General features: G+C 34.8%; 1 protein-coding gene across 1 annotated transcript in view; it reads right to left on the reverse strand.

Annotated features, from left to right (window-relative positions):
- UQCR-6.4 (Ubiquinol-cytochrome c reductase 6.4 kDa subunit) overlaps positions 1–8,887 on the reverse strand; it is a 62,966-nt gene extending 54,079 nt beyond the window's left edge. The window contains exon 1 of the mRNA XM_014359407.2: positions 8,562–8,887. Within this exon, the coding sequence (XP_014214893.1) occupies positions 8,562–8,605 (44 nt within the window). The 5' untranslated portion in view covers positions 8,606–8,887. The remainder of the gene's footprint in view (positions 1–8,561) is intronic.
- Between the last annotated feature and the right edge of the window lie 5,695 nt (positions 8,888–14,582).

Here is a 14,582-nt window from a genome sequence, read left to right on the forward strand (position 1 = left end):
AACAGCGTCCGACCAAAGAATCTAATTTCTCATTCAATGTAAAAAAAAACATGGGAAATCGATGAGCATTATGTGTTTTCTTCTGATGCATTTTGCCTGCCTTCTTACTTATAATCAAGTGAGTATGATAAATAAACGTCCCCCTTTTTGTATTCTTACAAATTAACAACATTTAAAAATTAAAGTGGACACTTGTTTCTATTTCTCCGATGCATGTTCCGCTGCTGCTCGAAGTATGTATGTATGGACGCATGCAGCAGGGATGCTAAGCGACGATTTACAGTGCCAAAATGAAAAATACGTGGTGAAATAGCATTCGCTTAATGAATTCCATTCTTTTTTAAGAAGAGAAAAAAATAGCATTTAGGGCTTACAAAAGTCTTAACTATGCCAAAAGTCGCAAGAAGTCAAATTGGAAGGAAAACTTCAAATGCATCTAATGAATACAATTTTGGACGTCAAGGAAATGACACTGACCATTCATCGAGATTAAAGCAGCATCAAAATTGATAAATAAAGAATTTTTCAAGTGAGAGATAGGCTTATCCCTATAACCCTCACAGTTATCTCTTGAATCTTCCAAATTTTTAAATGGGTAAAATATGTATTCGTATTTTTGTGGCGATAAAAAATGTAGAGATTAAGCTCAAGGACTTTGTTGCTGTGGTAATAAATTTGTGAGATAAGAGAAAAAATTTTTTTTTAATTACATATTTTTTGTGAGTTTTAAATCTTTACAGCTTTAAAAATAGCCCTGTTCATAGATTATACGGGAGAAACTGCAAATCGACGGCCTTTTAAGGCCAAAGATTATTTTATGGTATAAGAGCTGCACAGTACTTTGCAGCATTACTAGGGGGCTGCGCCCCCTGCACACTCGGCGCGCATACCCCCAAAATTCAATCAAACATTTATTTTCTATATTTTTAAAGAAAAATACAATAATTATATGTTTGTTGTAACATGTAATATTGTAATATTTATCAATTTACAAATTAAAATAACTTTTCACCGATTTTTCTAAATCTTATTTTCAAATCCACCAGCGCTTGATCGGTCTCAGTCAATCACGCGACGAATAAACAGGCTTCTTTACGTGACCCATCGTTTTTCTAAGATAGAATTATATTTTTTTTCACTTTTTGCAGCTTTTTACTCAACCAAATATACTATATGGATTCCGAACAAACATGTTTTCAATAAGAAGATTTTTCTTCGGTGAAGTGTCAGAAAAAGATGTAAAATTTTTAACTGAAAACGTTTCTCATTAATGTCAACACACTACGGTGTTCCATTTAGTGAGTCTCAAAGCAGAGACGGGGGGGGGGGCCGCTAGTTTATTTACATATTTTTACTTTATAAAAAAAATTAATCAATAGGCTAGCTGAGTGCTAAAGCCAACTTGTAAATTCTTACACATTGATTATAAAATCAAAGTAAAATAATTGAGTAACTCAAAGCCCATGTCCTACAGTCGTTAATTTATTCAAGTAATCTAGTGCTAATTATCCACCGCATTAATAAATAATTGATGTCAAAAATAAATACTAATAATGATAAATAGTAACTGATAATTTACGGTTTTCATAATCATAAAACAAAATAATATTCAACTTCGGGAGCAGAAACGCTTGCTTGCATCCTCTTTTATTTTTCCTTGGAAATTAAAGTTATTTACCGCTGGCAATTAATCACCTACTTTTTTATACTAAGTAAAATAATTTTTTTTTTCAATTAATTCCTGATGTTGTGATAAAAAAATACTCAAATACTTAGCACTAATTCTTGATTAATTATGTAATAATAATAATAATAATTTATAAATTAGTAAGAAAGGACCATGAATGCCTGTTGACGACGCTATCGAAAGTATGTGAAGTAATAATATATAACAATTCAATTACTTACTACTGGTATTTTCATCCCTTCTATTATTTAGTCCATCTAGTTACTATAAAAATACGGTTGATGAATATTGTGGTTGATCAATATCATTTGCCCACTAAAAGTAAAAGTATGCCTTACCTTTATTGCCTGCTTCTACTACTTGTCTCTCTTCCCCCCTACTAAACAAGGCCACGCCCCTACGTCGCAGCTCTCGCTGATTGGTCAATTTCGCCAACAGTTTATTGGTCATGTTGTTTATACACACAGCAAATCGGAAAGGTGCATTGAGCTTTTTTGTTTAAATCAACGAGCTTAATCGCACCATATAATTTTCCGAGATCAATTTCTTCACACCCTGTATACTTAAGTACATGTTTTCAGTGTCACTCAACCCAGGGAGAGGGTCAGGTATATCTAGCTGTCTAATGTATACTAATGTATCTTTTTGTATACATGTAGTATGTACACTTACTACTGACATATCTATGTAGGTGTATAAAGTTGTACAATGTACTTTTAAGTATATATGTGTATATTTATATATATTATATGTGTATATGGGCAAATCCACCAAACCTTTAATTTCAAGTTTTTTTTTTTTTAATTTTTTTTTTTAAGGCACACTATTGGAATTTTGTATATGTATTTGTATACCTATTATTATTGAAAAATTGTTGGTGTTCTTAGTTTTACCTCCAGGCCATTCAAATTGAAGACGTAATAATACATAACTCTCATACGCTAACAATGAAAAAACTTTCTCGTCGTTTTAGCATTATTATTTTTTTGCTGATATTTAATAATATTTATTTGAGTTTAAAGTAAGTTAGAAGTCATATCCTAGTACTAAAAAATTTTTTCCTTCGGTGTAAATTCATAAAAATAATGTTTAGTACCTTATTTAAAATGATTTTTTTTTATTGATTTAAATTTTTTTCCCCTTGTTTTTGTATGTCTACTTCTTTACTCCAATCTGTTTAAATCATAAAAAAAACATTATTTATTGATTAAATAAATAAAAAATACCTTAAATATTTATAAATTAATATTAAACAAATGACTTGTAAAAAATCTTTAATTGATTGACAAATATGATTAATTTCAAAATTTTCATTTCTCTTATACTGATAATAATGAATAGACATTGCAAATATTGAATGTACTCAATAAGTCTAAATTATAAATGTTGTAATGAATAACAAAAATATGGTTTCATGTACACTTTTATTTATTTGTCTAAATTACATTTTTTGATCTTAACGCGCGGATTTTGACGACTTTACTAACTTCAACTTCGCTTTTGGTTTGTTTTTTAATTTTTTTTTTTCATACTTGTAACCATAACAGAGTGAGGTTTTAAACTATAATGCTTACATGGTGGATTCTTAACACATTCTAAACATGATAAATAATTTAAAAATATCACATCTTCACTTTGTTCTGTCCATATTACTTGGTGAATTTTCATTGTATTTGGTGCCACTTGCAATTTGGTATTTTCCAATAATTTTTCAATATTTTTTATGTCATTTTCAGAAATTAAAAACATTTGGACCTTTGAGTCACTTTCTCGAACGACTTCAATCATATTACTGGCTGTCAAAACATCACGTCCAATTCTCGAAGACTAAAAATTATTTTCCTGCTTTTGACCATTTTTTTATAATCTTCACTACTTGCTACTTTATAATCTACACTACTACATCTACATTCTACTTCAGCAGCAAGTAGAATTTTGAACTATTACAATCGGTTATTTTTTTCTAGAATTATATTATTTACAACAAAAAAATGAGCTGGGTCAGACAGTGCGCCAGGACTATAAATTGATGAGGAGTAAATATGAGTTTCCTTAACAAGTTAAAATTTTTTTTAATAAAAATATAATGATGGCCCATTTATATTTCAATTGAACATGATAAAAGACAGTGGTAACAACTTATATTGACCTTTTTCACGTAAAATCTTCGATGTGCCATCAAAAAATATGTTATTTTAAAACTAGTTTCGTTTTTTCATTACAACTTCAAAGTGCTCGTATTCTTTATGAATGTAGGGCACATCATCGAGACAGGGCTTGAAATTTTTGTTTTTCCAAGTATTTAAAGATTGAATAAAAAACTTTTTCGTGATCGAAGGGCCGCGTCTTAAAAGTCCATAAGAAGAGACTGAAATGATTTTTTAAAAAAGTTGACTTCACTCAAAAAAATACGCATAATTTTTTTCTCATTGAGGGCACACTATTCAGCCTTTGATATGTTTTGTAGAAAGGTTCGAACGAGTAAAAGTCGGTATTTTAAGGCCAATATATTGCGGACCACGCAAACAAAGTTGTTAAGAATACGAAATTTTTCTTGAGCTTCAATCGCTTATTTTGTGTTTTTGCATCTTAAATCGCTTATAGAAAAAGAAAAAAGTAATTTATGGCCTTAAATCTGTGCATACCCATTGTTCTTTAGGTGAGTAATCGTGAATTAAAACTTATTTGACTCGTTTATGAAATTAAATACGAAATTTTCAAGCTCAATCTCTGGATCACGAAGGTTAAAAGTTTGGTGGATTTGCCCATATATATATGTATATTTATATATATATGTATATATATATATAAATGGGTGTGTGGGTGTTTGCATAGTATGGCTCTCTCGCGAGCTTCTCTCGGTCAGTAGCATTGTACAGATAGAAACGACACCCTATTCGCTATATGCCTATGTCAGGTGGCGCCGTCGAGTGAAAGAATTTGTCCCTCGCTAAGATCGCCAGAATGCATGCAGCCTTACAGGAAAACTTTTTGATAAATTAAAAAAAAAAATTATTCATAGTGGATTGACCAAATGAATCAGAGATTTGATCGAGTATTATGTCAGTGTACAGTAATAAGTTTTTTTTTGGTGTTGTCATGTGTACTACAAGATTGGGAAAAAAACATGGGTTGCGACTGTAATAACATAGCATATATGAGTGCATATACATGCTTTCAGTTGTGTGGAGCTTGAGAAACACAAGTACTGCTTACATTTATCTATTTCTCTCAAAACAGTGTTCCATAAACGTAAATACTAATGACAGGTTAGGTTTAAACATTTATATTACGTTTCCGTGGATTACCTATATTCTTTAAGCTTTACACAAGTGTAAGCATGAATAATGCACTTGTGTATGCTATGTTATTATAGTCGCAATCTATGTTTTTATTTTTTCCAATCTTGTAGTACACATGACAGCACCAAACAAAATTTATTACTGTACACTAACATAATATACACTCAAATTACTGATTCATTTGGTCAATTCACTCTCAATAACCTTTTTTTAAATTTAAATTTTCCTATAAGGCTCCGTGCATTCTGGCGATCTGAGCGAGGGACAATTTCTCTCACTCGACGGCGCCACCTGACACAAAGCGCATAGCAAATAAGTATACTTAAATATATCTTACTAATATATATAGCAAAGTCGCTAAAACCGTTGTAATCGCTAACCGCGAAAACTACTGAACCGATTTTGCTGAAATTTTGCACACTGATTCATGATACTTCCTAGACGGTTTTAGTATAGTTTTTATCTTAAAAAATTTAATAACAATAGCAATAAATGAGCTCAAAGTTTTGCAAAAATACGCCAGCTTTTCACTTTAGTTCAGTAAAATCCGCTAGGTGGCGTCGACATAAAATCGAAGCTACCTGCAACATAATTAAATAAGTGTGGTTATAATAAGCCGGAGCGTATCGATAGTGGTATAGTCGAGCTTCGGCAGCTCAACAAGCTGTTCAGAGAAAGCTGGTGATACTCCTGCAGCTGGATATCCCGGTTACGGACGACACTCTTCTCTAAAGGGGCAGGGACCTAAGTGTCCCTTCACCCTGAATCTCGACGAGTGCAATCAAAGAAAAATAAATTTCTTCCAACCGATGCCGTCTCTGCCAGAATTACCAGGAGACATATCTAGCCAGAGCATAATCTGCACCAACTCTTTAGAGTTGTGTGGCAGTTCCACCTTCCCACCTGGTGTAGTTAGAGAATTTATGGCTACGAATGTAAGCAAGGGAAAACAGCTCTGAGGGGCATGGGAAGCCACAACGGCTACCTTCTTGGTCGTCGCGTTCCCCAACGCGCTTACCCACATGTTCCCGTCTAAAGATGAACAATTGAGCAGTTGGTTATCCGGGGAACGACCTGAGACGAGATATTCTTTGGTCAGCGGCGTACCTCCCTCCATCACAGTCTCCGTACATCGAGACTCCCAGGGAAAGAATCAAGCAACCCGTAGCCAGCTCTTCATCATCAGGAATAATAATAAAGAATAGCCTGGAAGTTTCAACACTGGCGCTTTTTAGGGCCATTATAACTATTTACGTTCCATACTTAACCATCAGTTTCATCGGTTCTTTTTAGGGGCCACCTAAGTCTAAACTACCTTGCCAACAAATACATTTTTATTACCATTTTCGGAAGCGATTCGTCGACTAAAAGACTATATTAACTAAAGACGGGCACTATTAAACCAAGTCAGCTATTCACTGGCAGACGTCACCTGCGGAGTTGTTCTTCGCAAGGCTGGAAAACCCGGTGACCAACGACCCTATACTACCCTCTCGACTTTAAACATTCAACCAGGAATCACTGATCTTCTCCAAGGTCTGCGCTGGGCAAACCTATAACAGCTATAAAGGAAAAAAAACTTGAGCCAACGGGACAGCCTCCTCTGGACAAGTATCACTAACCAATCTCCCCATCTAAGATCACTAAAACAACTGAATCTGCAAATAAAAAAGGTGCTTTAGACATCAACGTCTTCGACGTTATACCGGGAGACGTTGGGAAAGAGCACTACAACTAGCCCCAAAGCTTCGGACTTTGTAATTTTTCTCCTAATCAGTCTGGGTCTTTAACAGTAAGCCAGAGAAGATCACCCTGAGGTATCCAGGCAGTCACAATTGCTGTTAACTGCAGTCAAGAAAGAGTTATCTTAAGAAGCTCACCGGTCTTTTTTAGGGCCATCAAACGTCGAACTATCTTGCCAACAAATGTATTAAAATTAAAAAAGTTGACTAAAAATAGTCTTTAGGGGTCATAAAAGTCGTAAGCATACCAATAGTCGCAAAAGGGTATATTGGAAAGAAAACCTCAAATGTATCTAATGAATACAATTTGAGGCGTCAAGAAACTGACGCAGAAAATTTATCGAGATTGAAACAGCAGCGTCAAAATCGTCAACTAAAGAGTCCATTACGTGAGAGATCAGCTTTTCATTGTACCCTCACAGCAATCTCTGAAATCGTTAAAGATCCTACTTCAGATTTTTTAATAAGTAGAAAATGTATTTGTGTTTTTGTGGCAATAAAAATGTTGGGTTTAAGGTCCAGGACTTTGTTGCTCTGGTAATAAAATTGTGAGATATAAGAAAAAACAATTTTTTTTTTAATACAAATTTTTTGGGGGCTTAAAATCTTAACAGCTTTAAAAAATAGCCCTTTTCGTGAATTACACAGAAGAAACTAAATCAACAACTTCTTATAGCCATCGATTATTTTATGGCATAAATTTTTAGCATTATTATTTTTTTGAATTTTTACACCTTATTATTTGACCAAATAAACTATATGGATTCCGAAAAAATATGTTTTTAATAAGAAGATTTTTGTTCTGAGATGTATCGGGAATATGTGTAAAATTTTCTAACTAAAAATGTTTCACATTACATGTCAACACACTACGGTGTTTTATTTAGTAAGTCTCGGGCGCAGCCGAGACGGGGGGCTGCTAGTATATATACACACACACACATATATATATATATATATATATATATATACATATTTCCTTACCTCAAGACTTCTGGGGAATGCTAATACAACCTCTTTCTGTTACTTTAAACCTTAACCAAGTTAAAAATCGCGAGGCCATATAGTAAACCTGAGCCCTACAAAAAATGTTGTGTTTTAATAGAACAAGTTTATTTATAGAAAAAATTGGAATTGTTGATTAGCATGTTACCAAACTTTTAAAGTAAAAAACTAGTAGTAGACTTACGAAATGTATAAGAGCCCAAAAATGATCGAATATGTTTTCAAAATAACTAAAAAGGAATCTATCAACCTACACTAGTTCAGAAATTAAAATGTGCATTAGATGGTAGAACTTGAAGGAACGCTCACTCATGTGTCAAAATCCACCATAAAATGTATTACTAGTTAATTTTAAGATGGTTGAAAATAATTCTTTTACAACGTAAATAGAAAAAATTAGTCTTTTAAATGTACTCAAGGTTTTGAAAATATTTCGTTTAGCTAAATGACAAGTGAGGATAAATTTAGAAGAATTTCTGAAGTAGCACATTGAAGTACATTTCAACTCGTTATTAAAGTAACTCTAAATAAATAACTTTAGATCTCCCTTTTTGAGCTAATTTTCATGAATTCAGAAGTCTTCAAATCAGAGTATAATTACTTATTATTTTTAGAGAAGTATTGCTAAAGCAAAGGTTGTAAAATGAGCTTAGTTTTGCTTTTACAAAATTTATCGTCGACCATATTATGTTGTAGCAAAAAATTTTCTAGATTGTAACATCTGAAAAATAAACTGAAGTGGTATACAGAGACAAAAAGTTTGATAATTATAGTTTTGTTCTAATTTATTTTTCGATAGAAATACGAAAATGTTAGCATATTTACCACTTGTAAGCTAGTTCAATATGTTTTTTGCCTATGCTTGGCATCTTAGAAATGTAAGCCAAAAAGAATTATTACAAAAAATATAATTGATTGTTTTTAGTCACAAGGAAATTACAAAATAAACAATTTGTAGTGAAATTACTATACGTAATTATATGGACAAAGCCACAAACAAACGAAAAAAATTTTTATTATACAGAGAAAAGGTCAACATATATGAACTTCCTCTAAAACAATTTGATAATTTGATCAAAATCGTTGAAGAAATGAAGAATGATTGTTATCTAATAGGTTTGTTCAGTTATTCAACTTTATAGAGATGCCAGTCCAGGGTCCACACTCCACCAAAGAATATAGAATATACTTTTCTTGCACAGAAGTCCAGATCCGCCGTTTTCGCGTCCGCAGTATTTTTTCTTTATATTTCAGTTATGCCCATAAATATATAAGAAAAGTAGACTGCTCTTTCTTGTGTGCGACGCTCACGGTGTAAGATAAGACAGGTGGTACGAAGTAAACCTCGTACTTCGTACTTCGTACCACCAACGGGTTGCAGTTTCGTAGCAGTACCGCTCACACTCGTCAGATGGCGTATGAGAGAGAAAGGCACACTATGTAGATGTATTAATAGCGTCATTGCTGTATAACTCAAAGTTTTTCCAATAAAAATTATTATCATATATAGATATACAAACTGTATGATATAATCGTAACTCTATTTTTTTACAAATTTTACAATCTACTACTAATACGTAAAATAAGATACAATGGAAGCAATAAATTAATAAATTAAAAATTAGGTTGGAACCAATTTCGATAATTTTTTTTTCTCTCCATTTTCTTTTAAAACATGCTTATTTTGTATGTTAACTTACTGTCTCATTCTCATGCTAGTATAATAATAGATAGATTTGGATATTGCATCCTCTTTATGTAGTTTACAGGGGAACTGAAACTTATAATTGCGCAAAAGATTTTCAACGGCATTTTCGTAAACATTGACAAGCTGATTATTTACGGCTTCCCTAAAATATTTTTCTATTTCATCAAAGAGGTCGAAAAAATGAGTATTTGCATGGATGACTCCTCCCCTTTTTTTTAAGTTATTTAATAATGCTTCTGGCTTAACAGAGTTTCCAGGATTACTATTTAAAGTAATTTGACATGTGATGCATTTTTCAAATTTTTCTCGTAGTTTTCGACAAATAAAGCCAGTGACGTAATAAATAATACAACTTATCGTGAACAATATTGTAAGAAATATTAGAGTTTTTATTTACATTTTGGTACACCTTTTACGTTACAATTGTTTTCGCGTCTGCTACTACCTTTTCGACACTGATCCTCCTAGTAGTCAACTTTGGTACAGCCACAAAATTGCAACTGACCGTGCAAAGTATAAAAGTGGTACTTCGTACCACCTGTCTTATCTTAGGCCGCGGGCACATTGAGATGGAGAGCGTAACGCGTACCGCGTAACCATTTGAACCCATAAGAGTGAGAGAGAGGTAAAATACGCGCACCCCTCTCTCACTCTCATGGGCTCAAAAGGTTACGCGGTACGCGTTACGCTCTCCATGTGACCGGGTCCTTACACCGTGTTTACGGCGCTGAAGCCTAAAGCACCTATAAAGCCTTAGAGCATAGCATATACATATGGAGGAAGCACGTAATGGGATAACGTGTAGGTAACTGAAGAGAGAGAAAGCAGTAGGTTTGGGGTACCCCACTTTTTAACCCTTTTCTCTTTGTTCGTTCGCGATTGGCTATCCGTTGACTCTATGTAAAGGTATAGTAGTATTTCACTTTGAGTAAGTGCCGTTTGCTAATAATATTTACATCAGTCGAGTCAAAAGTTTAATTATTGTAAGTATCACAGTGAATAGCTAATATTATTCTCCGGTGCTCGAGGATGTCGAAGGTGCGAGGCAGGTCGTGAAAGGAAACGAGGCATGACGTACAAGTAAAATTACATTTCTTTATTGAGTTACAACTTGGTACGAAAAGCGTACGTTGCAGTCGCTAGTCCAGCGTGGAGTTGGAGTGGCAGCAGCGCTGGCTACCTAAAGGTAGGCGCTGCGGTGAAAGAGAGACGGAGAGAGCGCGCTGTTTGACGTGCGTCGCTAATCTGTGCGCGGGATGAGCAGTTGCTTCCGCCGAGAAGCTTGTTTTGAGCTTCGGCTGGTGGATGGCGCCACACATCCGCTGCATAGCGAATTATTACCGCTGCCTCAATAGAACTGAATTGGTGCTATCGATAGTAAACAGCACAGTTCAGTACGATTGGGACAAAATTTAAAAGTGAATCCAGAATCCCGAGAAAATTAAAAAACTTTGACCTAAGGTCTTAAACCCAATAACCCCAAAGTATTAAACTCCTTAGCCCAGAAATCTCAAAGCCTTTAAGCACATAACCTAATTTTCTATGATCTATTTAACCCCATTACCTGTTGCCATAAATAGTCAAATCAATTATGCGAGCGCAAATCACTAGATAACTCGTGGCACCTACTGGCCACTTTGTTATATAATAAAATACGATTAAACAAAACAAGTGCCAATCACCAGATAACCCAGGGCACCTACTGCTACTTTATTAAATAAAAACGTACGATTACACAAGTGCCAAACACCAAATAACCCGGGGCAGCTACAGGCTACTTCATTATTCTTCAATAAAGTACGATTTAACAACACAAATGTTAATCACTATAGATAACTCGGGGCACCTACAGGCTACTTTATTAATTAATAAAGTGCGACTAGACAACACGAGTGCCAGTCACCAGAGAACCCGGGGCTCCTACTTTAAGATTTAAAAGGGATTTAAACTATATAAACAGGGATTTAATTTAAATCGCTTACATCACATGGACTATGTACATACAATAATACGTCGAATGACTGACACAGTTATACCTTTACACACTTAGGGCGGTTACGTAAAGAAAGTTCCAGATCTCGTGTGTATATTGTCACTCGAGGCGAAGGCCAGGGTTACAAGCACGATATCTGAGCATTTTTAACTTTCACCCGTGGTGGTGTGTATATAATTTCATATGATCTCACTGGACCGGAACTGCACGTGACTGCCCGTGGCCGTACCATATAACTTTTTTTCGCTTCGGGGGCCAGTGTTATAACATAGGCCAATGTACAGAAAAATAGTTACATGGTACGGTCCCTGCTTAGCGAGCAGTTATTAATCAGTTTCGGGGTAGGAATAGTGTAAATGAATTTTATTTCGTGACAGGGCAGTAGTACTATCATAAATTTTTCTAGTGCCATGGAGTTCGCCCCCAGAGCTGTTAAAATCTAAAACAAATTTGATGTATCGATTGCGCGTAGAAAATGCTGTAGAAAGTTGCATCACAACTTTTTTGCGCGAGCAATTGTTTAAGAGTTATAAGGGAAAAATACTTCGGGGCTGCCATTACCAAATCTGGCCGGGACTATATCCCATCCACGAAGTAAGAAATATCTCTAAATCTCTTACTTCGTGATCCCATTGCTGCCGAGCACGGAGCAAGCGAGCAAGGGGATGTGCGCATGCGCGTTGGCTGCGGTTTAACTGAAATTATTGCGTAAAGCAGATTTGCATTAATAATTACCATCTAAGGTTTTTAAGATATTATTTCGTTTGGGGGCGGCACGCGCAGCTTACGCGCAATCTTTTTATCAATAAATAATACACAATTCGTTGTCATAATCAATCAATAGAAATTAGCCACTGAGTTTTGGGGGCAGCCCCCAAGTGTTTTTCCCTTATAACTCTTAAACAATTGCACGCGCAAAAAAGTTGTAATGTAACTTTTTACAGCATTTTTTACGCGCAATCGATACATCGAATTTGTTTTAGATTTTAACAGCTCTGGAGGCGAACTCCATGGCGCTAATTTTTCTCACCACATTGTGTTTCTCGGACATGATTGGGTGTAATCCGCAATCGCCGCCAGCAGTTACATATGTACGACGTGACAACGTTGCGTGGTTGGGGGCGCTACTGTCGATTTACTGGTGATGTGATCCGCAATCTCACCAGCAGTGAAGCAGACGACGTCGGTCTACTAGCTCTTTTTCGTGACATTTTCTGATTGTAAACAAAGCAAAGCAGACGACAGAATGTCGGAAAATGTCACGAAAAAGAGCTAGTAGACCGACGTCGTCTGCTTTACTGCTGGTGAGATTGCGGATCACATCACCAGTAAATCGACAGTAGCGCCCCCAACCACGCAACGTTGTCACGTCGTACATATGTAACTGCTGGCGGCGATTGCGGATTACACCCATTGTCAAAACTTGGTGAACGCCACTTATGTTGGGTCGACATCGGAATGTTCCATCTAAGTAGATGTCATAGTTGTCGTCAAACTTCTCCTGGGGTCGTACCATGTAACTATTTTTCAGTACATCGGCCTATGTTATAACATAGGCCTGCAAAGCAAAAAAAAGTTATATGGTACGGACCCAGCAAATTTTTTTCAAACAGCAGCAACCAATCACTTTTGGATGACGATATTAGTTTGTACGACATAAACATACAGTTATTTTTATCCTGAAACTGCCCTGACTCTGGATTATCTTGTAAACGCTGTGCCAAAGCTTTAATGGAGCTGTATTTTTTTTTAAAACCATTTTTGCGGATACATTGCTTCTTTTCTCGTTGCATCGTTATTTGCACAGATGGATATGATACTTCAGCGGCAAAATGCTCATTTCTGAAAATGCAATCACAAAACATTTAGGGCACTGATACATATTACTTGTTACTATACGTATTGCATGCAGCACAATGGAATAATACGAGTCGAGAATATTACGATGACGTTAAAATTTCGTGGGCAGGATAACTCTAATTGTCAAAAACTTCTTCTAATTTTATGAGAATACGTATCGTTTTTACGTTCTCACTTAAAGCTACTTTTACTGTCAAGTTCGTTGGTGGCGCTTAGTATCAACGTGTAGCTGCAATTAGAGCTAAAAGTAATAGACGTTATTGTCCTATCTTAAGGTGGTTCTTCACCTAACCCATTTACTTAAACTTACAGGGAAATTTTGAGGGATTGTTATTAAAGTTATAAGGCATCTTTCTTTAAAATTTCAAGTCCCTTTATCAGGCAAATTTTTGAAAACAAGTCAGTCAAAAAATGCACTTTTAACATGTGTTCTTATGTAGGTTACTTTTCCATACTACGATATCATGTAATATCTCGTAAAGTAGACTTAAGATCGTAATAGAAAAAGTTTGTAGTGAAAGAAGAACTTTTCAGCTTTCTAATAATATAACAAAAGTTTGGGCTAATCAGGGAAATAGTATACGATATTTAATCGTAAACGAAATGTCTGCCGTGTAAACTGCGGCAACGTCTGCTTGAGTAGGAGCGTACATGCCATTTTCAGAAACCTTGCGTCAAAAAAAAATTTTTTTACAACTCTTACTCTGACTTTATTAGCTTGTTTATTTGTATGTAAATGCAATGATATTATAGTCAAGTGCCAGTACAACATATTTTATGTTGCAAATAATACACTAATCGAAAATTAGAAAATAACCACAGGGTCCCGTGTCGCTTTGATACGGCACCATCGTGAAGAACCACCTTAAAAAAGAGAATAATTTCAAACGAAGCCTTTAATTCGTTGTGTGATTGGTTTAAACGAAGATCACGTGGTTATAATTGAAGTTCCTGGTTTGTAAAAATAAACAGATTATGAATCATGACTACAATAATTCTTTCTATTTGCGAAATGTAACTGAAATAACAATTTCATCAAATCATCCTTAGTTTGGACAAACAGTAAAATGTAAAATATGAAGGATAGTAATAATGCTATATAATGTATAGGTTAAATATGTTACACAGCATTTTTTAAGTAACATAAAAATAGAAGTACTACAAAGTGGAGAAAATTGAATGATTAAATAGTTAATACAATTTATAAATTTACAAACTACTTATTGAAATGATTTTTTTTAAGTTCATCAGCCCTGAGTAAGGTTATCATCCATATCATAACACT

The sequence above is a fragment of the Copidosoma floridanum genome, unplaced genomic scaffold, assembly GCF_036245765.1.
Source record: "Copidosoma floridanum isolate Cflo_tuat_1 unplaced genomic scaffold, Cflo_Japanese_pri ptg000030l, whole genome shotgun sequence".
Classification (NCBI taxonomy): Eukaryota; Metazoa; Arthropoda; class Insecta; order Hymenoptera; family Encyrtidae; genus Copidosoma; species Copidosoma floridanum.